Genomic DNA, 25,673 nt, shown 5'->3' on the forward strand with positions numbered 1-25,673 from the left:
TTATTTATGCAAATTCAGAGATAGCAAAGGTCACCCCAAATCTTGCATATGGCCCTCATGGTTACAGTATTGGCTGTCCCAGCCTTTCTATACGCCAGTAAACAGCGTTGAAATAAACTATTCAGACCAGGAAAAGGGGAGAGCAACAGCCTAAATGGAAAAGGCCTTCTGTTAGTATTTCCATCCACAAAAAGAAACATCATGAGCTGAAATGGAAAGAGCTGAAGTGATCCTGCTGCACAAAAGGAGTATGAGCAGTGTATTTTCAAAAGGATTTATAGAAGTGGGGATGACATCCACATAATGACAGTACAAGATGAGAACCCATCCTGGGTGCAATGGTCTGAGTCCCTCCCAGCTGCTTCCTTCAAAGTCCAAACCAGGTGGGAACGTCTGCTTGCCTGGGGTCGCCTTTCTGCCTCTGCCTCTCATCTTCCATAAATTTCTTCTGGGTATCTTCAAAAGAGCCGGGCTCAATGACTTCTTCTTTTTCTGGAAACAAGTCTGGAAACTGAAAAGTTTGTCCCGCAGCCTAAAGATAGAAAACAAATGCTTAATCTCATGTTCCGGTAGCAGCTACAACTCTTTCAACAGCTGTGGGAAGTTTCAGCTGGTCCAGAACGTTACTACAAACCCCCAAAAGACTCAGCAGAGCTTGTAGGAAGTTAGATGCAGAATATGCTTGATCTTACCTTTCCTCCAAAGAGCACAGGGTGGCATAAATCCCTCCCCCTTTTTAATTCTCACAGCAACCCTGCAAGACAGGCTGGTCACTCTGTTGGCCTAAGATCACCCAGTGTGCTTCACTGTTAAGTGAGGTTTGAGCCTGTGACACCTCAGCCTTAGTCTGACACCCAAACGACCGCACCACACTGGCTCTTTCAGTGCCACTTACTACATAAATAACAGGCAGGCAAATATCCAGCACCGGTTCAATAATGACCCAGATGTCCATGCAGAAAACAGTGACTTAGGAAATATGGTGCAAGGGTTTGTGGTACCATTCAGGAAGCAGGTGGTCAGATCAAAAGATGCTCCTGCCTAGCCAAAAGATCAACTGCTGGAGAGAACATATTGAAAGACTGTATAAATTTACAAAATTACATTTCTCGATTGCAGCAGGTGTGAGTGACAACACTGATCCAGCCGATGGTCTTGGATTGCCTCAGAACATTCTTCCACTCATTCTTTTCTCCCAGACTAATGTATCAAGAGAAGACAAATGCACCTCCATGTGGTTAAAATTACTGGGGGGCAAACAGCAGTTTTATGGGTACTTTCCCCCTTTAAGATATAAAAGTGGTGGGGACAGATTTTCAACCATGGGTCTGGTAGCATTTGGTCCAGAAGTGTGTGTGTGTATCTGAGAGAGAGCGTGCATTAAAGCACAGACCATGGCTGTGCCTCCATGTCTGCTGCACAACAGACCGAGGAAAATGATATGCTAGACAAAACTGTGTAACGATAGGAAATAAAAAGTGATTCTTGAAATACATGTAATTCCTGAAATGTAGGATTACATTTACAGCAATCACTCCCCATAATGAAGAGAGTCCATGCCAGCACAGAGAGCGCTGCCACAGACTCAACGTCTCCCATTTGGAAAACAATCATCAGCTGACCTTTTCGCTTTTATTTAACAGCAGGAACCTATTATTCGAGGACAGCATTCTATTCCGTTGACATTATCTCTTTATTTTTCCATAGTGTATGCAGTGTTGACAACCTCATTAAAATCAACCCTGTCAGCTTTCCATTCAATTCAAGTAGAGGACTTGGTATAATAAAACTATCAGACAATAACGTCGCATAGAAAGAGGTGTTATAAAAATATTGTCTGGGGCTATTTTGAAACTACTTTCCAAAATACCTTCACAGCTTTAGCCCACCCCTAAAGAACTTGGAAATCAACAGCATATAAAACTCAGAAGACATAGCATTTTTGCTACATTTCTACAAATCAAATTTTGCTTTGCAAGTTAACTGAGCTTTTGCCAATGATAGCGGTCTCATGCAATGATTTTGGATGTGTTCACAAGGGAACTAGGCCCACAAGAAGGTGCATTTTTAGCTTTCTACATCTATGGCTTCTCACCTTACAGCACAGGTGACAGATCTTGGTCCCAATTTACAGAGATCCAGGCCTCAAAGGAGAAGCACTCCTATGTGATTCCAAGTTCTAACGTAGGAAGTCAGACCCCTACATACATAAGAGACCATTTCCACCCCTGCATGCCGTTGCCAAATGCAATTCCTCTATCCTGCACCTCTAATTCTGCCCTTTAGGAAAGATCCCAGAAACATTTTTGATAACTGTTCCGGAGGTCTACTGAAATCCAAGCGTGAACATTTTCCAGAAACAACACAAGAAAGAGAGAGAAAGGGCTTTTAAGACCTGGGAGCATTTTGGTTGTGTGCTGTTGCTGTCCACCTTAGTTCTAAGGAAACTAGAAAAACAAAATAAAGCAACAAAAATAACTCCCATATAGACACCACGGGCAGCATTGGAAAGTCACCAAGCGACATTAGCATGGTTGCCACCTGTCCCTTCTCCTTGCCTGCACAATGTCGTCATTGAGTGATGTTTCTACATATATCAGGGTTGGGGTTACTGCCAAGCTGAAAACTGAGAGGCCTTGTCTTATGGTAGACATGGGACCTTCTGTTCTCAAAGGGCAAGGATATGGTCTGTGGTGCTAGCCCTTGAATTTTTCTTCTGCACGCTCAACCCTCTTCACAGAGTTGGGAGGCTGAAAGTATACTGCTCAGGGCAGATGTTTCCACAAAATGCTACATCTCTTTCCCATCCCCTTCATTTGTTTCAAGTAAGAAGGCATAGGGCAATGCTCAGACGTGATAGCAGAACTAGACAATACCCTTCCAGCTATCTAGGGAAAGTGCTCCCAGTTCCCAGTTCCAAGGCTGGTCAAAATCAAATATTGAGCAGAAGTCAATCTGTTTCTGGAACCTTTTAATAAATAGAAGTCAGTGCAGACAAGTTGGCTCTTTCCACCTCTTGTTTTGCCGAGAAATGCTCATCTTGGCCAGCGGCCAGATAGGATTTGAAACAGCCAAGACATTACATTGAACTCTCAGAACTGAATGCCTTATAAATCCTCACAATACCATGCAGTAATTTTGCACTGGTCAGATTCCGGAGTGCTGAAAGCTTTATGAAAAATAGTTACTGTGCATGTTCAGTAGCTAGTTTAACTTGACCATTTTGTAACTTCAACCATATCCAGAGGAATAACTACACACAGAGGGCTAAATATCCATACAGAAACCCTGTATATTTTGTCATAGCAAAGGCCGCAAGTGTAAAGGATGGCGGTTTATTACTCACTGAAAGTCAAATCTGAACTTCTGCCATATTTACAACCATTTGTTTAGGACCCATGGACAAAATCTCTCAGCAGGGTCAATGGACATTTGCTATGGGTCTTGTTTAGGATAGGATTACAGCTATGGGAGCAATGAACCTTACGAACAAACCACTTTGCTCTAACCAGGGAAGGTCTACTATGATCTCAAAGACCCACACCCGTCAGACGGACTGCTGTGTTCTACAGCAGCTGAAGCTTCCACAGAGCCATCCAAGGGCAGCTCCATGAATGGTCCTTTACGCAAATCTCGCCTTGAAGTTCTGAAGGCATACATGACTGTAATGGGATCCAAACCGGGGACAGGGGAAAAGTGCCTTACTCCTTCTACCAGGTGAAGTTGTTGACTGCACTGTAATTTGATGAACAGTGACTCTCTGCAACAGAACCAGCAGGCTGCAAAAAAACAACAACAACCAAGAACACAGCTGGCATAGTTTGCACAGCATCCAAACCACATCACACATGCCAGCCGTGAACTATTCGAAGCAACAAGCTTCTGAGTTTTTAGAAGGTTCCAAGACGATTATGCTAGCCACTAGGTCACACACCCTTCTCTAGTGATTTGGCATCAGCTAACCTGTTAAATGCACCCGCAGATCTTCCATGCCTGAACCTCATTAACAGCAGGAGGCGAGGGAAGAAGGGCAGAGAGCAGCTGAGGTTCTCCAGGCACAGAAGCAGTTTCCATTTTGATATATAACCTGGTTCTAGTTTTTGAAGCATAAAAGGCAATCATTAGTTCTGCATCATAATGAAGGCTACAAAACGTTTTCTCCTCGGGAAGAAGGGAGAGAGCACACCAAGAACAGCCTGAAACTCCTGAAGGTGATATTGACCACAAGCACTAATTTGAGGTCATTTGCAGTGGGAGACAAATACCACCTGCACCGAACTATTCGCTTGCCAAGTTCGGTGTGTGTGGGGGGAAAGAGTCCTCAATCTTCCAGACAACCTGGTCCTTGTGCATGCAAGTCAAGTCTCTACTCTTGCCCGTACGGCTATGTGTTATATGATGTCTAACACATCAGGGTTTTCATCTTCCAACACTTGAAATGCAATGATTAATGTGTGCACATTATATTGCATAAGTTGCCCTGGAAACTAGAAGCTGATGACTTCCAGAGTAGGGAAACGTAACTGCTGCCTTCAAGACAAAACAATATTTCTCAGATGCGTAAGAATGCCAGCAACCAAAGACAAAGAATACAGGGAAGAATAATGCTGCCACCTACTGACTCTTTCAGGAGGCAAACATGAAAACCTTCCAAAACAGATGGCTTTCTTAAAGGATTACCCGGAACGTCTAAGAAACATGAACTTGTTTGAGCCTTGGACTTGTTTACACCAATCAAGGGGTGAAGAAGGCAAAGGAAGGAGGACGGAAAAGAACCTCGGAATGACCAAGGACTCCCTTCTTGTCTGTTTCATCCAGGACTAGCTCTTTGTGAAAATGATACCACATCACGAACCAAGGCAGGAAGCTAGAACATCCTAGCTCACCTTTGCAAACAGAGCCTAGGGGAGGTAGCTGATTTATGATGACCACCACCTCAAATGCATCCATTTGAAAAGCCGTATGCTCTCCTCAAGTCGTATAAATCAGGCCTTAGCAATGTTTTTCCTCCTACGTCATCCATGAGTAATATTATTTCTAATGTAATACTGAGTTACGCACAACTAAGCAAGAAAAACATAACAGGAGCCCCACAGGATTAGCCACTAATTAAAAAGTAATGAGAAGTGGGTTTTAAAAAAATATGAGTATTGGTTCAAAGACTTCCCAGTCATGAGGAACTGAAGGTGAGTCATTGTTGAGAGCAAGATTAAGGTCAACCTAGAAATTCTGCACAGATAAGGACAAACCCGTTAAGGCTGAAGAAGAGCTTCTCCATTTGTCTCTGAAAATGTTAACTAAAGGTGGCTTAAAAGAGAAAGAATGAAGAGTCATCTCACAGATCAGCAACTCATTAAGATGCAATAGTTATTATCAGGGAGCCGAAAGATACGAAGAATGTGCAGGGCACAGAAGGAATGAAGATACACACACACCTATAGGTCTGTCTGTCTGCATCAAAAGAGCACCTGTGGAGTTCAGCAAGACTCCCTGACCTTCTCTCAAGCCTGAAAGGGGCAGGAGGAGCTGATTTCCGCAGCCTCCCTGAGCTGCACAGGTCCAAAACAGCAAGACTTTGATCCATGAAGCCCAATACAGCATGGCATATGAAACCCCTCCAGTTCCTGAGCTGGGAGAGGAGCAAACACAATTTTTGGCTACATGCTGAGGATACCAAAATTTAAAAGAGAATGGCTACTAATATTGCCAGTAAGATTAAACAATTTCACTCTACAGCTGTCCTGTTCAAATGTATGTTCTTCAGCTGCTGCAAAAAAGTGAGAATCCAGTTGTGAGACTAGCAGAATGGACATGCCATTAGCATCACAGAGTCACCATTCTGAGTCCATGAACTGCTGCACTAAGAAAACAGTGAACATTGGGGATAAAAGCGCTTTAAACAATTTCTCAGTCACCTTCTTGTAGCCCTCAGAACTGTAACATCCTGGCCCAGCCTCTCCCCTCAAGAATGTGAGATAAATATGTCAATAAATAAAAATTAATGAGAACCTACCCAAGTGACACTGATGCAAAACCCCCACATATACACTAAGTAAAAGAATGTAAGTCTACCCTTCTCCCCCCAAACTTTATACCGTGTACAACATTAATGTATCACATCGAATGTAACTGATTTGTAGAAAAGACTATGCGATCTGAAAATAGAGACAGTGCACATATTTTCCTAACCCAATAAAATCTTTAATAAAAAGTAAATAATAATACTACTACTATTAGTTCTTAAAAGGGAAATAAATCAAAACAAAACAGGCAACTGAAAAAAAGAGAATCTACCAAAAACTACACTGTGTAAATGAAGGAACATTATGCAGATCTGCCTAAATTGCATTAACTTTAACAATTTTTAAGATTTAGAATGTTTGGGCCCAGCCACTTGAGAAATGCATTTACTCACCAGCTGTACATAAGCAACTTTGTAATCAGGCTTCTTGATTCGTCGGTTTCTGTGATCCCTCTGCTTCATTGAACCTGTTAAGCATATGAAGGCTTCACTTCACTTTCCACAAACTAGCAATTCCTCCCTTCCCTAATAAATGTCTTTTTCAATTAGAGTCGGTTCTGATCTTTGGGGCAAATGAGTTTTGTAGTCTCACCAGCTGCACTTCCTGAGTGCCAAGGATGTAGTTTTACTGCCCATGATGCTGTTTTACACTGTAATCAACTTTCTATTTAACTGCATGAACTGTAGGTCATAGCAACACACAAAGATAATTAATGTAAAGCATCAGTACATATTTTTTTAAAAATCCACATATTATGTCATGGTACAAGAGAGAAACTTTTTACTAAACTAAGAGAAGCATCCACACTGGCACAGTTCAAGTTCCTCAGCCTGACCTGCCATCCTTAGCATTATCTATACACAGCAGAAAGTGTTTCTAAAATGATATAAGTACTAAAATGATATATTAATACAGAACCCAGAAAATATACACATTTGGAACAGTCTGAGCTAAATCTCCACACATTCATTATATTTCCTCAACCCCCACCCTTCTCTCTCCTCATGCACACGTACTAGTTTCCAGTGGTTTAGGATTCTATAAGGAGGATGGAAAGTTCATAGAAATCAAACTCCCAGTGGACTGTGCTCACAGACAATAAAGCACTCAGCATGGTTAGAAAGTTCAGCGCAGTTTGTCTCATTTATTTGGCTAAGGGTGCTTTAGCGAACCTCACATTTTTGCCCTTTACTTATCCATCTCCTTTATATGTTCATTTTCTCTCTCTTATAAATTTGAAGCTTATTATCTAAAAAGATTTACTTTCCTTACCAATCTTGCAATCCCGAGTCTCTACTGCTCTCTACTATACCAACGATAGTCTTGAAGGAAAACCATACTCCAGGCTTTCTTACAAAGGGGCTGGATTGAATTTGAGGACTGCACTTTCTTCCGTTTAGATTTCCTGCCTTTCTTCTGCCACGGAGCTCACTGCAGCAGTTGTGTAGTTCTGAAGGCGTCTCCCACCCACGTACTGGTAAGATGCAAACCTGCTCAGCTTCAGCAAGCTGGTGGGCCTTCAGACCATAACATTCCTAAGTCCTGGGATAGGTTGCAAAAATCAATTTTGGACAAATGCAAACACATTTTCCATGGTGTTTCCTTGTCCAAAATTGAGTTTGGTTTATGCCTTTGAACTTTATGATGAGGGGCCTGAACACTCATTTGTTTCAGGGCCACCTTTCTCAATTTTTTAGCTTTGACCACAATCTCCCCCCCCCCCCAGGATGGCTGGATAATTAGTAAATTCTAAGGATTATATATGAATCATTAAGGATAGAGTGTAATCCCAGGAATAAGAAGACAGAGATGATAACCACATCAATGCAGGAACTGTTTGAATTAGAATGAAATATAATCTTTTTGTATTGGGCATCAATAATCAATAGCGAACAACTGCCTCTCCAAATAAGAGAGAATTAATTATGGGAGGGAGGGAGGAACAAACAGAGCTCCAAATGCCCTCCAAACGTATGCAGAAGACTCACCGTGCTGTATCCTGGTTCTTATAGCAGCCACAGGCACTTTATATATACTTTCAAGGTAATCCTTCAATTCCACTCTTGTCATTCTGCACCAAATGCAAACAATTACAACACAGAAAGAAACACTTCTAGCAGATATATATATATATTTAAATGGTAAGATAGCTACATAACAATCCATATCTTTGGGAGAAATATATTTGGCGGGGGGGGGGTGCAGGAGATAACTTTTATTAACACAAATCAAGAGTAAAAAAACCCAAACCTGGAGCTTAACCCAGACACAACAGAACTACTGTTGGCTGTGGGTTCTAGTCACCCAGGAGTTCAGCCTACTATGGATGGAGCTGCGTTCTTCCTGAAGCAACAGGTCTGCATTTTGGATCCAACCCTGCTCCTGAATGCTCAGGTGGCAGGGGTGGCCATGAGTGCCTTTGTCTGATATGCCACCTGGGTCTTTTCCTGGAGAAACCAACCTATGCACTTGTCACCTCCAGGCTAGATGACTGAAATGCATTCTTTGGTTTGGTTCGTACATCAACTAAGCCTAACCATGGCTTGACATGAACACACAAATGTACAGGCTCTGTGTGAGGAGATCATGGCTGAATTGCTCTTCCACAGTTATTCTGTTGCTGTACTGAGATAAACCATGGCTTGGAATGCTCTCCAAAGCCAGGCTCATAATTTGGCTTTCACCAGACTAATAAAGAGCTGTAATCAAGGTATGTCCATGGTTTATGGCTCATGGCTTGTCCTGGAGAGCTAAGCTGGGTTCATACAGCCAAGGCTTAGCTCAACTCAGCCAAGCCCAGAGGGAGAACTAGGGAGGAACAAAGCAGCCCCCAGGATCCCGCAAATTCCCATTATGTCATAGTTTAGATTAATGTGACATACAAACCAGATCTATGTGAGGCTGTGCTTGAAGACAGCCCAGACATTTCAACCTGCTTGGAATGCCACTACTGGATAGTGTCCAGAGCAAGGGAAGTAACAGTACCACTCTATTCTGCCTTGGTCAGTCCACACCTGGAATACTGTGTCCAATTCTGGGCACAATTTAAGAAGGATGTTGACAAGTTGGAACATGTGCAGAGGAGGGCAACCAAGATGATCAAGGGTCTGGAAACTAAGCCTTACCAGGAGCACTTGAAGGAGTTAGCTATGCTTAGCCTGGAAAAAAGGAGACTGAGAGGAGATATAACAAAAAAAAAATTCCTTCCAGTAGCACCTTAAAGACCAACTAAGTTAGTTCTTGGTATGAGCTTTCGTGTGCATGGTATCTGAAGAAGTGTGCATGCACACGAAAGCTCATACCAAGAACTAAATTAGTTGGTCTTTAAGGTGCTACTGGAAGGGGAAAAAAATTTGTTTTGACTATGGCAGACCAACACGGCTACCTATCTGTAACTGAGAGGAGATATGATAGACATCTTCAAATATCTAAAGGGCTGTCACATGGAAGAGGGAGCAAGCTTGTTTTCTCCTGCTCTGGAGGGTAGGACTCAAGGCAATGGATTCAAGTTACAAGAAAGGAAATTCCGACTAAACACTCAGAAAAACTTTCTGGCACTAAGAGCTGTTCAGCAGTGGAACAGACTCCCACTAGAGGTGGTGGACTCTCCTTCCTTGGAGGTTTTTAAGCAGAGGTTGGATGGCCATCTGTCATGGATGCTTCAACCAAGTATCCTGCATTGCAGGGGTTGGACTAGATTACCCTCGGATCCCTTCTATGATTCTAAGCCTTGTCTTTGTCCTTTGGACCCAGAATACTTGCAACATTCTGGGGAGATGTCTTCTTGAAGTGTTTCATTTTAACCCGATAAGCAGACGTTCCTTTTCTTGTATGTACTTACTCCATGGGGATGCGGAATTGCACAGTGTCTTCTGGCTGCGGAACACCAGGCCTCACCATTGTCAAGAAGTAATCTGTCCGGAAAACCCTTGTCTGAGGATTTCCATACTGGTACAGGGGATATCTATAGACAGAAGTAATAAATAATTCCATTGGGGGGACTGGAATTCTTAATACAAATTATTTCAAGTACATTTATTACCAGGAAGTGGGAATCATAAACTCACCATCAAGCTATAAATAAAAAGAATAAATCTGCTTTGAAACCTTAGTTTTAAAGAACAAGCTGCTTCTTTCTCCTTATACATCTATCTATCTCTTAAGGAAAGGTGATCTAAATGAATTTATTCTATTCCAAGCAACTCCAAATAAACAAAGACGATCATTCATACACAGCAAAAAGCCTGCATTTGCTTAATTCTAATCATATAACTGGATTTTCTATTTGATGACCTTCAAATAGTGACATAAATAGGGATATATTCCTTGGGCAACTCCCATAAGCGTGGCCAGGTATGGCGGGAGTTCCTAGAGCTGTAGAGTTGGAAGGGACCGAGGGTCATCTAGTCCAACCCCATGCAGTGCAGGATTTATTACGGGTCGATGGCATCTGGAGGGCATCACGCCGGCTGCCGGCCTCCCTCCCTGCCTGCCCCGCATCGCCCTCCGTGGCGTTTATGAATGAGCCGCGCTTGGGACTCGAACCGGGGAGCCTCTCGCCCGCCGGAGGTCAGCGGGGGCAGCGCCTTCCGGGCTGCACCACCAAGGCCGCGAGGTCCTCGCTAAGCCCGGCAGCCCTTTCAAAAGAAGCGGGAGCTGCCGCCGCCGCCGCCGCCAGAGTCGCACCCGGCACGGGGCGCAGAAGCGGAGCCAGAGGGAAACTCCATCCCTCGCGCTACCGGCCACTTACAGAATTCGCCGGGCCATGATTCCCGATCTCCTCCTCCTCCGACGCTCTCCTCACCCCCGGAAGGGGCGGGCACATCCTGCTACGAGAGGGAGAGCGCATAGACGTAGGAACTTATAGAGCAGCGATGATGGCTGCTGTTCGGGGTGAATGTTGGCTCCTTTGGCCCCCTTTGTTCCCCTCCCCTGCTGCAAGCGCGAGGGTTTCCAGCCTCAGTGCTCAGTCATCCCTCTGGTTGCAGGAAAAGGCAGCCTGGTTCAGATCCCTTTTCGGCCTTGGACTCTGTTCCCATGGGGTTACCCCGGAGCAGGCACGTACAAGTCTTCGTATTGGGCTGCACTACCAGCCCCAAACCATTGCTCAGCCGCATGCAGCTGCATTGCGTTTGGGATAGCTAAAAACTATTGGGAGAGACGCGCCGCTGCCTCATTTCAGTTACGTTAAAATACTTGGGAGGGGGGATCCTGTCATTTTCCGCAAGCAGAGCCCACTTCTCAGAAGGGACCCGAAGTTCGATTGCTTATGGGCGTCGAAATTCAAATCTGCGGATACGAGCAGCTCATCTTTGCTCTCGTTCCCTGTTAGTCTCAGTGAAGTGACAGAACGCTCCTCATTCAAAGAAACCGCACATAGCACCATAGAGATTTGGAAGTGGAGGGGATCCTACATATTGTATTTGACTGCATTCAACCGGAATGCGAAAATGAACGTTGCGTGTCACGCTGCCCATTTTCTATCTCTATGGGCTCCCTCCGATTAAGCCCCTCTTGCTATGCGCGGAGGATTTAAATTAGAAAGTCACTCTATCGCCCCCTAAAGGGCAGAAAGGCTCGCTGCACCCATTTGACGCGGCAACAGAGCTACGGAAAGGAAGGAGGTGAAGGGTGACCTTTTGTGCATCTGCAGCAGGAATTGCTCCGCTTTGGGGTTCATTTGAGAGAAGTGGTGCTGACCTACATCGCAGGTTCCTTATTAGCCCCCTTGAGATACTGCATGATAAGTGGTTCCAAGATGGTGACAGGTGGGAGAGGCTTGTAAATATGCCAGTGTCAGTGGGACTCCCCTGTTCCTTATAGGCACATGAGACGGGCAGAGCATCTCCAGCATGTTTCATAGCCATTGTCCTTTGTGAGTTTGACAAGTCCTCTTTTAAAGCCACCCAAGTTGGTGGCGGTCCCTGCCTCCTGTGGCAATGAGTTCCATATTTTAATTATGTGCTCTGTGAAGAGGAACTTTGCCTTAGGTGTCCTGAACCTTCCAACATTCAGCTTTGTTTAGAGCAGTGTTTTTTAACCACTGTTCCGCGGCACACTAGTGTGCCGCGAGATGTTACCTGGTGTGCCGTGGGGAAAATTGAAAAATTCGAAAGATTAAAAAAAAATGTCAAATTTTCGCCCACTAGGCGGGCACCGGACTGTGTCCACCCTATTTTCCATCTGTCCTGGGTGGGGATCAGATCGGATGGGATCGGATGAGAGCGGACAGGCGGTCCACTCTCATCCGATTCCCCATAGAGAGCAGCGGGGCTCTGAAATCTCCCTCTCCACACACAGTGCGGAGACGGAGCTCTCATCCGCCGGCTCAGCGGGGATCAGCGGATCGATCCCCGCTGAGCAGAGAACGGTCCGCAACGTTTTTGTTTGCCATTAAAGAAAAAAAATTAAACATTTTCTAATGGTGGTGTGCCTCGTGATTTTTTTCATGAAACAAGTGTGCCTTTGCCCAAAAAAGGTTGAAAAACACTGGTTTAGAGAACACTGTGCAGCTAAAGCAATCAACTGAGTGTATTCCTATTCACAAGGCAGTGAAGCTTGGGGGAATTTTAGTCAGAACTCCCCTATCTCAACCTGTTCTTGTGGCTATTTGGAAAATCAGTGGATTCAGCAAATAGTGATGTCTCCAAGCTATTTAGGAAGGGGGGAAAGCTCTCTTGATGCCTCGCTATGATCAAGCAGAATGGCCAGCCTTTATTTATTTATTTAGCAGAGCCAAACCTGAATGTATTTTCATGCCCATTCCCAAAGATCCTTGACAATATGCTTTGCATGTTGAACTTTAAAGGCCAGAGCTCCCTCACCCTATGGCCACATTCTGGAAAAGGACTTGTCCATATGGTTTTCATTCAAATCTTGCAGGTCAGGAGAGTGCAGAGCCCAACTTGTCTCAGGTGGTCGTCTTATTGTACAGCATTTGTGTGGTGCTGCGGCCTGGAGGAAATTCCTGTTTTCCAGGTGTGCAAAACAGCTAGTTAAGGCACACCAATGGGGTCCTGCTGGCTGAATCCAATGCTGTGTAGTTCTTGTCTGTGAATGTGACTGAGGGTGTTGAAAAAGGAATGAGATTTTTTGTGGTTCCATCTTTCCAGCCAGCCACCTCTGCTTTATATTTTGGAACATTGTTTGTTTGTAATACCTTTGGACACCTCTTACGATATTCTAAATTTTTGCCTGATGGTTTGAGATTTCAAGGACCAGTTTTCGTCTATGTTTGGATACAACTGGGCACTACTTTGAGTCAAAATGGCAGACTGAACTTTTCAAAATTGCATTGATTTGAATCACAGATTTCAAAATTCACTGGTTCCCCTCTGCTCTTGTCTCTTAGAATTCCTGAGCTACACTAGATATGAGGCTGCTAGCAAACAAATAATTACCTTTCCTTTATTGGCAAGTAGTTCTGCGGGGGTAAAGTGAAGGAAGCAGTGTACAGGATAGCAAATCATGTTAAGAGGAGCTGCAACCCTCAGCATACCTCTCTCCATTTCTTCTACAGCAAGGGTGGAAGATCCTATGGCCCTTCAGATTTTATTGGTCATGAGCTCCCATGAGACACGGGGATCATCCACACATCTGCTTGTCATGTGATTTCTAGGCAGGTCCATCTTTTAGCCCACCATTTTCCCTAGGAAAACCCCCTGCTTACTGCTGAATCGGGGGGGGGGGTATCAGTCAGGTTTTCTGCAGAGTGACATTTGTTCCAATTCAGCTACAAATGTGGAGTTTCCTGGACAAAAGAAAAACATTTTGGATCCTTGCCTATAAATCACAGGAAAAATGGAAATGTGTGTGAGCCCTCAAGTCAGCATGTCCGGTGACCAGAAATGGTGGGAGTTGGAGTCCAGCAACATCTGAAAGGCCACAGGCTCCCCATCCCTGTCCTAGAGGTTCAATGAAACAAAGTTAACAGATTTAAGAAGAGTAGTCATAGTGGAAGGCTAAGAAAACTCAGTGGAGTTACCTCTAAGTAAATATGCATAGGATTCAAGTATGACTTATACTGTGATACCTCCAGATGTTCGACTACAACTTCCATCATCCCTAGCCTCACTTGTTGAGCCTGGCAGTGTTGTGAAGTCCAGAAACATCTGGAAGGCCTCAGGTTCCCCACTGCTGTGGTAGCCTTTGCTGGGTGTAAACTGGCACACATTTCATGGTCTGTGGCTAAATTCTACCAACCCTCTGGGCCAATAAACATTCTGGTCCCAGGAGCGGGGGGGGGGGGGAGGGATGCATTCTAAGACAATCAAAGAATGGAAGAAAATGAAGACGCTAGTCAGGAGTGTATGGCTGAAGCACATTATCGGTCACACTTTATTTACAAAACCAAGTGATTCATACACTGCAATCTACTGGGCAGTCAGTGTAGGGCTGGGATTGGGAAAATAAAAGGACACACACAGCAGGTCGTAGGAGGTGTCAGCAGGGAGTCATCTCCGTTCCAGGGCACTGGCTCTGGAAGATGTGGGAGCCCTTGAAATAAGCAGTAGGCAATCCAGGCTGATGTTGCAACTATGGTTTTGCTCAGGCTGAGGGAACGGAATTTGTGTTTAAAGAGGAAAGGGGAGGCCAGCGATCTTTAGCCATGCCACCGCTGAAGATTCTGCCTGCAGGCACCTTCCAGAACTTTACTTCCAGCGCCCTCCAACTTTGCCCTTGGCTCCGGCCTTCTTGCTGCTGTAATACAGATACGAGAAAAACACGTCAGCGCGCCAGTCCCAGACACATCCTTTACCAACCCTTCGGTGGGTGAGTCGCTCAACATTTCTAGTCACCAGAAGAGGCCTGATCCGATGTCCCTTTAACTGGGTGCATCAGCATCAAAGTGCATGAAACACAGTTCCAGGTTGTTACGTTTTATCATTGAAACAAGGAGTGGCTAGCTGACCATCTATGGGTATGAGCTGGCCTCAGAAGCAAATTTACCTCACCCCATGTGGTAAAAAAAAGTGACAACAGGCCCCCAGTTTCAGATTTTCCAGAAATGAAAATTTCATTACACCTCTGGATTTCATACAGCATGTCCTGGCCATTGCTAAGCACATGTAGGCCACAGCTGTGAAGCCCTTGTAGCTAGGTAGTGCCAGGTTTATTATGTAGCCAGGGGACTTATGAAAGGGCAATGCTGACAGTAAAATACACTTCCAGCTCCTGGACCACTGTGTTGCAAAAAAGTGGTCCCCGGGAATGCAGAAATTCCCCATTCTTGACTTAAACCATTAACGATAACAATGTGCAGAAATAGATTGAAACGGTGCATCATGCTTACTACTTATTTGATGAACCATGGCTGTTCACAAAAATACTTTTTCTTCAGAATTGCACAAATGCCTTTAATCTTTACTGGAACTATTCACCTATTCTCTCTCCACGCCCCCCCCCCCCCGGATCCAGGAAACAAGGAGATAGTCCCGGAGTTCTCCTGTGGTGGTTCAAATGATTTCCAAATTCCTTTATTTTGCAGGCAGATAAAACAGCACCCAAAACATGCGCAGCACTTACCTTTCTGCCATGAGCTAGGTCTAGTTCCAGGTGAGTGAGTTAGTCTAGTGTTAGAGTCTCCGCACTGTGGCAACAGCAGATCCCTCTTGCAATGCCTGTTCATTGCTTACTCCTGACCTCCCCATGCACATCCTGATAAGGCTCCCTCCTGAAGTTACTGGACAGTTTGCACACTATTTATAGCTGGATGGTACTGCAAGTTGCCCAGCAAACTATCCTGGATTAGCAGCCTGGGACTGCCTGGAATAAAGGTTCCTTAGGAAAACTCCAGTACTGACTCATCCATGGAAGGTATTCCGATGCAACAGCAACAAGGAGTATCTTTTGAATGCTTACATGGCTGTTACCAAGACCAGTGGATTTGTTCAGCAGTAGGTTCACCTATGGGAGGATCTGCCACAGTGACATACATGCATATACACACAGAGAAGACAGAGTGCATACTTTACCTGTCAGTTAATGCAGGTGGACACTCTATTCTGAAATTAAACCTTATACATGAGAGATAATGGGCTGCCAAGTGCTTTCTCAGACAATAGAGACTGGCATCCTATCGCTGACATCTCCGCCTGCGCTGCCCATATAGCAAACATGGCTTATGAGGATGATGGCACTGCATTGTTGCAGCAGGTCTTGTTAGGAGTGCTGCTTTGCAAAAGCTTCAGACCAGCTCAAGAACTTCTGGATCCATCTCAATGGCTGTTCTGTTGCCATTGTTATCACTGGGTCCCAATTTATACTGGAATACAGCATGAAGCCCTGAGCACTTTGCTTCAGAGTTTTCAAATATTCCTTTTATTTTTTTTTTAAAAAGTGTTCTGATTTAACAATAAAGAGCCACTTCTTACTTTAGAATGCCACACCTTCCAAAGCAAATTATTTTAAAGTTCAATTCATCTTTGAAATCTGGACCACAAGTCCGCTCAAATGGAATATGCTGCTGATACTTTTATTACCTTGTCTGAAATTGACATTGTTTATTCATTAATATGAGATGCTTCAGCATGAGGCATGTGGCACCAGCACTTAATACTTGTTTTTTTTTATCATTTGGAATGACACAGATTGACTTCAGACAAACAAAAATCTGTACTTAATTCCATTCTGCATAAGGAGACATGCCGTTTTGGCTATTTTCGTTTCCTCAGTGTATACTCAGCTTAATGGACCAATGGCCTGAATCTATGTAAGGCCGCTTCCTATCTTCATCCTTATGTACGAAGAACAAGCACAGAGTTGCTCCTTTCTTCCTCTCTTCCCCCAACTACCCATTCCCAATCTTTGACAACTTCCCCTCCCAGTGGCCTTCATCTCTGATGCATTCGGTTTCTTAGTGGACACATGCAACAAAGAAGACACAGAACAAAACAAGCAGGAAGGGGTTTGAATTAGGTAGGAGGAAGGGGAATTTTTAAAGGGTCAGGTGACCAGTTCAAAAGAACCGGTTGGTGGCCCATGGTGTCCATGTGGTACCGGCAAACGTGGATGAGATTAGTGTTATTACATCCTGTTCCTTGCAGTATCAGAAAGCACAAAGGAACTGCAGCACAGCTCCAGGTGAGCTTTGCTGAGATTGCGGGGAAAGGGGTGGGTTCTTTCGCATGGTAAGATTCACTTCAGTTTCGCCAATCTTTACTACGGGGAAGGGAGAGGGGTGGAATTTGTCATTCCTGCTTCACCCCCCCTCCCCAACACCCCTCGCAGCAGAAAAGAAGGGCAGCAAGACTGAAGTGACCGCTGACAAGCGTTGAGAGCGGATTTTTCTGTACTTTGGGCTGGGAGAGGGAGACAAGGAGGTTACTCACTGCTTCTGGGCCTGATCAATCCGGTTCCTGAGGGTGGTGATCTGCAAACAACATATGTGACGAGGTTTTTAAAAGTGATCTCACTTCCCGTAGTGGAGGGAAGGTGGGTGGTTGTTACCTGGCAGCAGGGCTGCTGCATGTGGATAGGGTGGGATCCTAAAGTCTTCCCTTTGGGATGAAAAGCTGAGAGACAAAGACATTGCTAACCGGCAGTAAACTTACCAGAAAAGTTGTTAAATGTTTATAACGGCACCCCAGTGAGCAAGAAATGCTGTTAAAAGTGTTTATCCAGGTTTATTTCAAGGAACCTAACTACATTATGGTTGGTCAAATCATGGCAAGAAAACAAGAACAGGAAGATCAAAAATGACCTTTCTTGGGAACTCTGGAGAGTTTGAAAGCTTTTATTTTAATACAGGCATTATGATGCTGTTCCTGAAGTGAGCTGTCTATGTATGCGTTATGTCATCCCCTTTTCCCCTGCCCATCTTCACAGCTCAGTTGCAGCCTCCTCCCCAGCCCATAAACGTTGCTGGAGATTTACCAGCCAGTTAGCAAACAGAGAATGACCTGTGTTGAAGAGGAGCTGGAAATGGACAGACTCCAAAGCTGGAAGTTTAACCAGTTCAGTTTGCTCAGCTTAACTCTAACGCTTCTCCTGGGAGCTGCCACAGTGGAAGCACAAAGCCCACATCAGCCTCCACCCTCCAGGACTCAAAAGAACCTTTAAAAGGAGGGAGGAGAAACTACGGTGTTCCCATAAGCTTATGGCAATGGAAGTTTTCCTATGCATAAATGAAATGATAAAAACTGCCAATGTCAATTGTAGGGAGCCACCTGCTACATTACCAAGACTGTGACATCCCCTTCATGTTACCACAGCAGCAGCACCACTGCTTTCACATGGTAAAAAAGGCAATGGCTGGGACATATCATGGAACATATGATTGGCTCCAAACATTACTGTGCTACAACATGGAAAGAAGCCAATGCACAGAAAAAGGCTATTATGCTCCTCTGCCACATGTGAGGGTGTCCCACAGAAATGTACACACACAAATCTGAGTCCTGTGCATCCAAACCAGATGCACCACTTGTCGTCAAGTAATCCACTTGAGGCTATGCTCCACATTGTTAGCCAAAGTAAGAGCTCCCAAAGGGTAAAGGAAGGAATATCAGAAGTAGGCATAAACCACAGACATTTGAAATCAGTTCCCAGACTCTGATAATTTCTGTGGTTGTCTCATTTTTTATTGGAGGGGTGTTGTGTTTTGAGTTGTGACAGAAGTCGGGGGGGGGGAAATCTTTATAATTAATTGTGTGCTTGGTTAATGAGCCTTTCCTATAATTCCAGTTACTCTGGTTGCCATGTGGCATAGGTTCCTCAGCCCCTAAGATATAAGGTGAGAAAACAACACAATTGTCCTATTAGACCCTGGCAAATTCAGCATAGTTAAAATTCTTCATTAGCCATATTTATATTATTCTCAGGATTCCTTGAATAGGTCACCCAGCAATATTATTTCTTGTCCTTTGAAACACACTTTAAACCAATGCAAGAGTTCACGTTTCATCCTTGTTCACCATTTTGGATTTTGTTGTCCACCATCTTGGATTTCCATGGCAAGCAGAAGCAAAGAGACTCTAACACCAGAAGCAACGGAACGACATGAAAAGGAAAAACCTGGCCACCGCATATACTTACTTTGCAGGCAAAATCTGCCTTGTGGAACTCCCTAATGGCTCTTGGATTGCCCTCTTAAACCAGGTATTTGTTAAGGAACCAACTTCACTTTGCTCATCGGCCTAGCCTCAGGGTTTAGGACTTACCTTCAATGCTAAACCTGCAGTAAGCTGAAGACAGCAGGCATGGCACTCAGTCTGCTGGGAAGAACAGAATTGGCAAGCTACAGGCAAGCACTGAACAGCAACTTGGCTTGCTGTTGCTCTAACAAGAATGCTTTCTTTCCATTCTTCCTTACTTTTGTGCTAATTTTGTCTTTTCTTTTTAATGAATTTTGTTCTGCTGCCTTGCTTATTTCCCTTCTATTATAGACTCGCCTACCTGCCCCTGCCCCCTACCTAGTTCCTGTGTTATAAACAATTGTCCCTTTTCTATTTCTAATTCAAGCATTAAAATGTCGTAAGAACTAGCTTGCTGGAGCAAGATCAAGCTCCACCCTATCCAACATGCTGTTCCCATCAGGAGCCAGAGATATGCCACTGGGAAGCTCCCAAGCAGAGCAAGGAGAGGATGGCCACCCCGCATTAAACTTCTCTCTCTGGCTCTGCACACAGTCACAGTTCTGGATTCTCTGTAGGACATGGGCAAACTTATAAGAATCTCCCTAACCAGCCACTGCTTCTCACCGGTCTCCCCATGGAATACACCCCATGGATTAATCTGAGGACTGCAGCTCAGATCCTATAGAAATAATTCTATTGAAAGAGGCTGACATCGTATTTCTGTGGTTGCGTTCTATGAAGCCTGAGATAACCACTGGATTCAAGAATTCTCTGCCGACCCTGCCCTTCATTCCCAATCCCCCTGTTTTGCTGCCATCATCCAGTTAACCTACAAGATGCCTGAATCCAGAGATCCAGAGGCACAACCACTATATTCTGCAATGTGTGACCCTGCACCCCTATTCATCCGCTTAACCTGTTCTGAGAGCGAATGGAAGGAAAGAACAGCGCCATGTCCAATGCTCAGCTTCTTGCTCTCTGTGCCAGGAACTGAGTGCCAGCCTCTTGTCCTGCGTGAACCTGGAGCACCCGGACTCTGGGCATGCAGGAGGCTCATGCATGCAAAACAGCCTTTTGTTGCTGCTTTTGTCATGTGGGCAAACTTTTTGTACTTACAACTTGGACAGTGCCTCCACCCTGCAACGTAGTGATAAAATCTAAGAGAGATCGAGATAATTATATTGGCTTTGGGGTACTTCTCAAATCCAGATGTTTGCAGTATGTACTCAGAAAGAGGTAAATAGTCCCGAGCAACACATTAAAAACCTCTGCTTTATATCGTGTCTTGTAAGCAAAATGCAAAGGATCGCATTAACATTCTAGCACAAGGCAAATGCTTAAACAGGGAGTCCATCAACAGATACACCATCAAAGAACAGAGTCCAAGCACGATGGGGCAGATTTTGCACATCGGTCAAGTTCTGTCCTCCCCCAGCACAACTAGTTGTCCTCTCTAGGCTTCAGCTCACGTACATGTATAAGGAGGGTACCACCTGTACAGTGTGCACAGGCCTGGCAACGTGTGATTGGACTGCAGGTTCTTTAGCTTTTTGCACACTAAATTTTGCACAAATACAGAGTGGTTTCTCTTTTATCACATGGCAGGAGAGCAGGGGCTATGCTTACAGTTCGTAGAGAAATTTGGAATATTTCCATGTTCCCATCCAGTGTGATCATTCACACACACACGGGTTTGTTTTTCAAAATAAAAAATATGGCAGGTGTCATGTAAGGTTAGGAAGACAAAAGAAGACATGTTGCTGGTTTCTCTGTCTACATGAGTACAAGTGAGGGAGGTGACATGATCCATGGGTGAAAGAAGCAGGTGACATCAGAACAGAGTTCAGCATTAGAATACCCCTCGATATTTCAATCCAGTGCTGAAAAGTGCTGACAGACCTATAGAGATAATAGGGTACCTCTCTTGGTTTCTGTGATGGAAAATAAAACCATGAAATTAGTCATTCTACTCTTCAAGGCACTTTATGATGGAGACAGGTAAATTCATGGATTGGGCTAAAAACGCTTTTCATGCTCTCCTTCCAGGCACATCATGAAGGCATAAGTTCTCTTCTCCTGCTAGAAAACCAAAAGCCACTCTAGGCGAATAGTTTCAGAGTCAAATGAAATGTAAATCCCACTGATAAGAATTCAGAGTGGTATTTTAAAGTCCACACACTACGCTTCTCCCAGGAGAATTGCAACCATTTTCTACTTAGGTGTTGGACGTAAGCAGAATAATAACCAAGATCTCATTTTCTACTCACATCATATTTCTGTCTCTTGATCTTCTCTAAATACTCATACTTCTCCGTTTCCAGCTGATATAACCAGTCCCACATCTCCTTGGCTTTTTCCCTGTGAATTGAGGAGGAGGAGGAGGAGGAGGAGGAGGAGGAGGAGAAGAAGAAGAAGAAGAAGAAGAAGAAAGGGGATAACAGTTGAAGTTCCCATAGCACATCTTCCGTAGATATGAAATATGAAATACTTTATTGTCACTTGTACAACTTGTATACAGTGAGATTACACAGATCCCAAAGAACTAGTAGCCATAAGGCAAAGTTTTATGCACCACACTAGCTGGTGCTGTTGGGAGTTGTAATCCAAAACATCTAGAGGGCACCAGGTTGGCAAAGGTAAAGGGCCATCTTGTTTATACAAATATGGCACTTTTGAGATTTTATTAACCTGTAGTAGTTCACATAAACTAAAAGAACAAAACTAGGACAACAATGATATGCTTGAGCAATACTACAAGCATGGGTTATTAAAGGGTGCTTATATCAATAGGAATATAATAGGGTGTGGGTGGCGCTGTGGTCTAAACTACTGAGCCTCTTCAGCTTGCCGATCAGAAGGTCGTGGTTTGAATCCGTGTGACAGGGTGAGCTCCCGTTGCTCTGTCCCAGCTCCTGCCAACCTAGCAGTTCGAAGCACACCAGTACAAGTAGATAAATATGTACCACTGTGGCGGGAAGGTAAATGGCATTTCCATGTGCTCTGGCTTCCGTCACGGTGTTCTGTTGTGCCAAAAGTGGTTTAGTCATGCTGGCCACATGAACCAGAAAGCTGTCTGTGGATAAACGCCAGCTCCCTTGGCCTGAAGTGAGATGAGCGCCACACCCCATAGTTGCCTTTGACTAGACTTAACTGTCTGGGGTCCTTTACCTGCCTTTACCTTCAATAGGAGTGTACTATCGAGGTGGCCAGTCCCATTTTGAAACCCATGGCCAAAGGGTAAGGTGCCACCAAACCTGGTTGCCCCCTTGCTTTTCTGGGTTCTGACAGCAGGGCTGCCCCCACCATGGGAGATCTCGCCATAATCCGGAAGCTTAAAATGCCCTCCCTGGTAGGTGATGAACATTATTAGCATTCAGGAGGAATTTAAAAGCGTTCCTTTTCCTTTTGACAACCTTGCATTTATGGACTGTGCAGGCATGTGACTGTTTCTAGATGTTCATAATGTATTTCAATATTTATTTTATATTAACTGAATTTAATTGAATTGTTTTAGTCCTTGGTTGTTTGCTGAGCTCCTTTGCAAGGAAGGACAGGATCAAAACTGAATGAATGAATGATAAATACACTTGACTCCTTCCATTCCGTACAACTCCATTTTACCTCAGCTTGTCCTCACTAAGATGGTCAATGTTTAGAGGTTTGCGCCTCTCTGCCAGGACCTTCTTCTTCAACTCCCTTGCAGTTTGTTTCTTTCCTCTCTTTTGATCAGCCTGTGGGGGGAAAAAACCCAAACACTTTCAGTACATCACAGGATACATGTAGGTAGGAATTCCTGTGTCTTTATTACCCAGTTCTGCCTCCAGCTCTGTCCTTTGCTCATGACTAACTCCTGGATTGATTCTTGATCCTGCCTCCTGGTTTGACCTCTAGTTCTGGTTTGCTCTTTGGTCTTGACTATTCGCTGCAGGCCCAGTATCAGCCCCTGGCACTGTGGGGCAAGTGCTGGGGCCCATGCCAAGGCCTTAGGACCCAGCGGGGCTGATGTCAAGCAAAACTAAGTTGCTGGCATTTGTACAGGAGAAAACCAAAGCCCAAGTGTCTCTGTGCAGATCCTGAAGCTCCCTTGGCTTCCCTTGAAAGCAGAAGAGCTTTTCAGAGCTCTTGCCAATGTGTGGTTAGAGAATTCCTAGCAACTGATGAGACCCACCCATGAGATACAGGGAACACTTAACCAGAGGGTTTTTCAGATGAGCGCCGTTACGCTTGTGTGCCATTTGCCACATTTTCATTCCCTCAAGTCAAACAGTGGACGTACCTTAGCCAAATAGCTGCTGTATGTGGCACCCATGGAGGACAGAGCCTTCTTCTTCTTCATGTCATCCTCAGCCCTTCTCTTGGCATCTTCCTCCTCTCTTCTTGCCTTCTCCTCCTACGAAGGGACAAGAGGAAAATAGCCAACATCATACTTGGGAATCATAAGTGCAGAACAAGGAGTTTGGGGAATGGCCATGGTAGATTGTGGGATGGAGCCAAAAGGAGACCAGGAGCAGTAGATTGCAGAATGGAGCAAAAAGTATTAGACTAACTCTGCCAGAAGATGTCTCTTGATTGCTCTGTGTCTCTATGTCCTTTTAAAATGTGGGGGTTTTTTTTGGGGGGGGGGGTTATTGGGTTGTTATTTTGATTATGTGTTTTGTGGTTTTATATCTTGATTTTATTCTGTCAACCACCTTGAGACCTCCGGGTATAGGATTCAATAAGCAACAACAACAACAATAACAACAACAACAACTCACAGCAAGCCTGGCCTGACGCTCCTTTTCCTTTTCAGCCCGGATTCTTTGCTGTTCAGCCCTTTCCGCTCTACGTTTCTCCTGTTCATTTCATGCAAAAGAAGAGGAAGCAATGAGATGTTTCATTGTGACTCTTTATGTACTGTTGGCTGGAACAACATTTGACAGAAGAAACTTCCCTCAGAGTGAAACAGTCCAAATTGGTTCAACAGTGATCCCATCCAGATAGCCAAAATATCCCTAGAGGAGGTCCCTCCACCTAGAGTCTGCTTTAGCCACAGGGGTGTGGTAAAATTGTTGTATGTCTTCTAAAACACTTGTATTTAAGCCGATCAAAGGATAAAGCAGTACCTCTGCTGCAGACAACAGTAGAGACTACAATGCCCATTTGGATTGTGGATTTGATGTCATGTGGGGTTTTTTCAGATGAGAAAATAGCATAAGGATCAAATTCCCCCTCACTCAAAATAAGAATAATGTTATTAGAAGCTCATTTGGATTGTATCCCTTCCACCTAAACAAAAAGGTGCAATTATACTTAGATTAAAAAGTGTTAGCTCTTAAAAATTCACTCCTTTGTGTTACAGAGTAGGGATGGTTCATTGGGTTGTACTCAAGGCTAGCCTCACTGAAATCAATAGACTTAAATAAGTAATGTTAATTGATTTCAATGGTTCTACTCTCAGTTGGATGTAACCATTAAGCATTGTGTCTCTATTAAAACTAAATTGTGGGACTCTTGAGCAGCAGTACACTGTCCTCTTGGAGAAGAAATTGTGGAGATCACACCAGCGAGACTTACAATTCTTTCTTTAAGGGCTAGGATTTCCTCTTCTTCCTTCTTCCGAGCTTCAAAGTGGCTATCAATCAAGGCTTGAAGCTCAATCAAGTCTTTGTTCTGCCTCTTCTTTTGGATGTCCTGGAGTAAGAAAAAGAAGATGGAATGATGGCTATGATGCAAACAGTGACAATGGAACGATTTGGATTATTTGGGTTTTCCCACTCAAAGAATCCTTCCACATCCTCATTAATTAAAACCCCAAACACTCAATTTCCTCTCAGGATTAGGAATATGTTTTTAGGATTGAGGTGAAGGTCCTGTTTTTAACCCTCTTGTCTAAAATATAATGAAAATTTACAGGAGTCAATAGTGTTGAAAGGAGCCAACAATACTTACATCAAAGTCTACTTTCTCCCCCTCTGGGATTTTAGGAGCAGTCAGCCTTTGGAGGAAGAGAAAGTAAGGCATCTAAGCATCAAAGGTAAACATTCTAAGGAGAGGTATGTTGTTCAAAAGAACTATTCAGAAGAAAATGTAACTGAAATTAAGGTTGTATGAACACTAATTGGGAAAGCTTAAGTACAATGACAACTTAGAGCTGAGGTGTCAATCTAAAAAATGTTGACGCACCAATTTCACCTCCTAACAAATGTTCAACGGCAGCACTCTCAAATATTTCTGGGCTACAAAATGTCAGTTCCACCGGATTTCAACACCAAGTGATCTACTGCATTTCAATTATAAATTCCCGGTAAATTGAAAATATTGTTCCTTCAGATCTGATAAAATATCTATCCTTTAAAGATTGCAGCATAAATACAATAATCATGACATATTTGGACTTTTTTGGACTACTAAGAGTGCTGGCACCATAGAGATGTGCATGGATCAGTTTGGATGAAGTATGACAGAGATGCTGCAGGCTGGATTAGAGATCCCAAAAAGGCTAGATTAATACCTTAATCATTATGTTGGACACTCCTGCTTTACAGAATAGTTGATTTGCTGTGTCAATCTTTGTATGCAACAGAGAAATACT

At 44.0% G+C, this 25,673-nt stretch overlaps 2 protein-coding genes and 2 long non-coding RNA genes across 20 annotated transcripts in view; 1 reads left to right on the forward strand and 3 right to left on the reverse strand.

The window, feature by feature from the left end:
- Window positions 1-260: 260 nt before the first annotated feature.
- Window positions 261-10,882, reverse strand: MRPL23 (mitochondrial ribosomal protein L23). The gene is made up of 5 exons (XM_081904622.1): window positions 10,774-10,882; window positions 9,865-9,987; window positions 8,012-8,094; window positions 6,416-6,489; window positions 261-532 (listed from the first exon to the last, which is right to left on the reverse strand). The coding sequence occupies exons 1-5, from the start codon at window positions 10,788-10,790 to the stop codon at window positions 368-370; spliced, it is 462 nt and encodes a 153-aa protein (XP_081760748.1). The 5' UTR covers window positions 10,791-10,882; the 3' UTR covers window positions 261-367.
- Window positions 8,127-9,855, reverse strand: LOC309366311. Its single transcript, XR_014166636.1, has 3 exons — window positions 9,403-9,855; window positions 8,459-9,181; window positions 8,127-8,340 (listed from the first exon to the last, which is right to left on the reverse strand). It is a non-coding gene; the product is annotated as an uncharacterized lncRNA (long non-coding RNA).
- A 3,449-nt stretch (window positions 10,883-14,331) lies between the features above and the next one.
- Window positions 14,332-25,673, reverse strand: part of TNNT3 (troponin T3, fast skeletal type) — a 42,374-nt gene continuing 31,032 nt past the window's right edge. For 15 of the 17 annotated variants that reach the window (XM_081904433.1, XM_081904434.1, XM_081904435.1 and 12 more), the window contains 9 exons: window positions 25,031-25,076; window positions 24,656-24,772; window positions 23,857-23,934; window positions 23,376-23,489; window positions 22,721-22,830; window positions 21,367-21,457; window positions 20,216-20,256; window positions 17,354-17,394; window positions 14,332-14,723 (listed from right to left, as the gene is read on the reverse strand). In XM_081904433.1, coding sequence (XP_081760559.1) covers window positions 14,626-14,723; window positions 17,354-17,394; window positions 20,216-20,256; window positions 21,367-21,457; window positions 22,721-22,830; window positions 23,376-23,489; window positions 23,857-23,934; window positions 24,656-24,772; window positions 25,031-25,076 — 736 coding nt within the window. In that variant the 3' untranslated portion in view covers window positions 14,332-14,625. The remainder of the gene's footprint in view (window positions 14,724-17,353; window positions 17,395-20,215; window positions 20,257-21,366; window positions 21,458-22,720; window positions 22,831-23,375; window positions 23,490-23,856; window positions 23,935-24,655; window positions 24,773-25,030; window positions 25,077-25,673) is intronic. The other 2 variants (XM_081904430.1, XM_081904424.1) reach the window with 2 other exon arrangements.
- On the forward strand, window positions 14,730-16,353 carry LOC309366210. Its single transcript, XR_014166576.1, has 2 exons — window positions 14,730-14,885; window positions 14,920-16,353. It is a non-coding gene; the product is annotated as an uncharacterized lncRNA (long non-coding RNA).

This window comes from Podarcis melisellensis (assembly GCF_964234715.1).
Source record: "Podarcis melisellensis genome assembly, chromosome: 1".
Lineage (NCBI taxonomy): Eukaryota > Metazoa > Chordata > Lepidosauria > Squamata > Lacertidae > Podarcis > Podarcis melisellensis.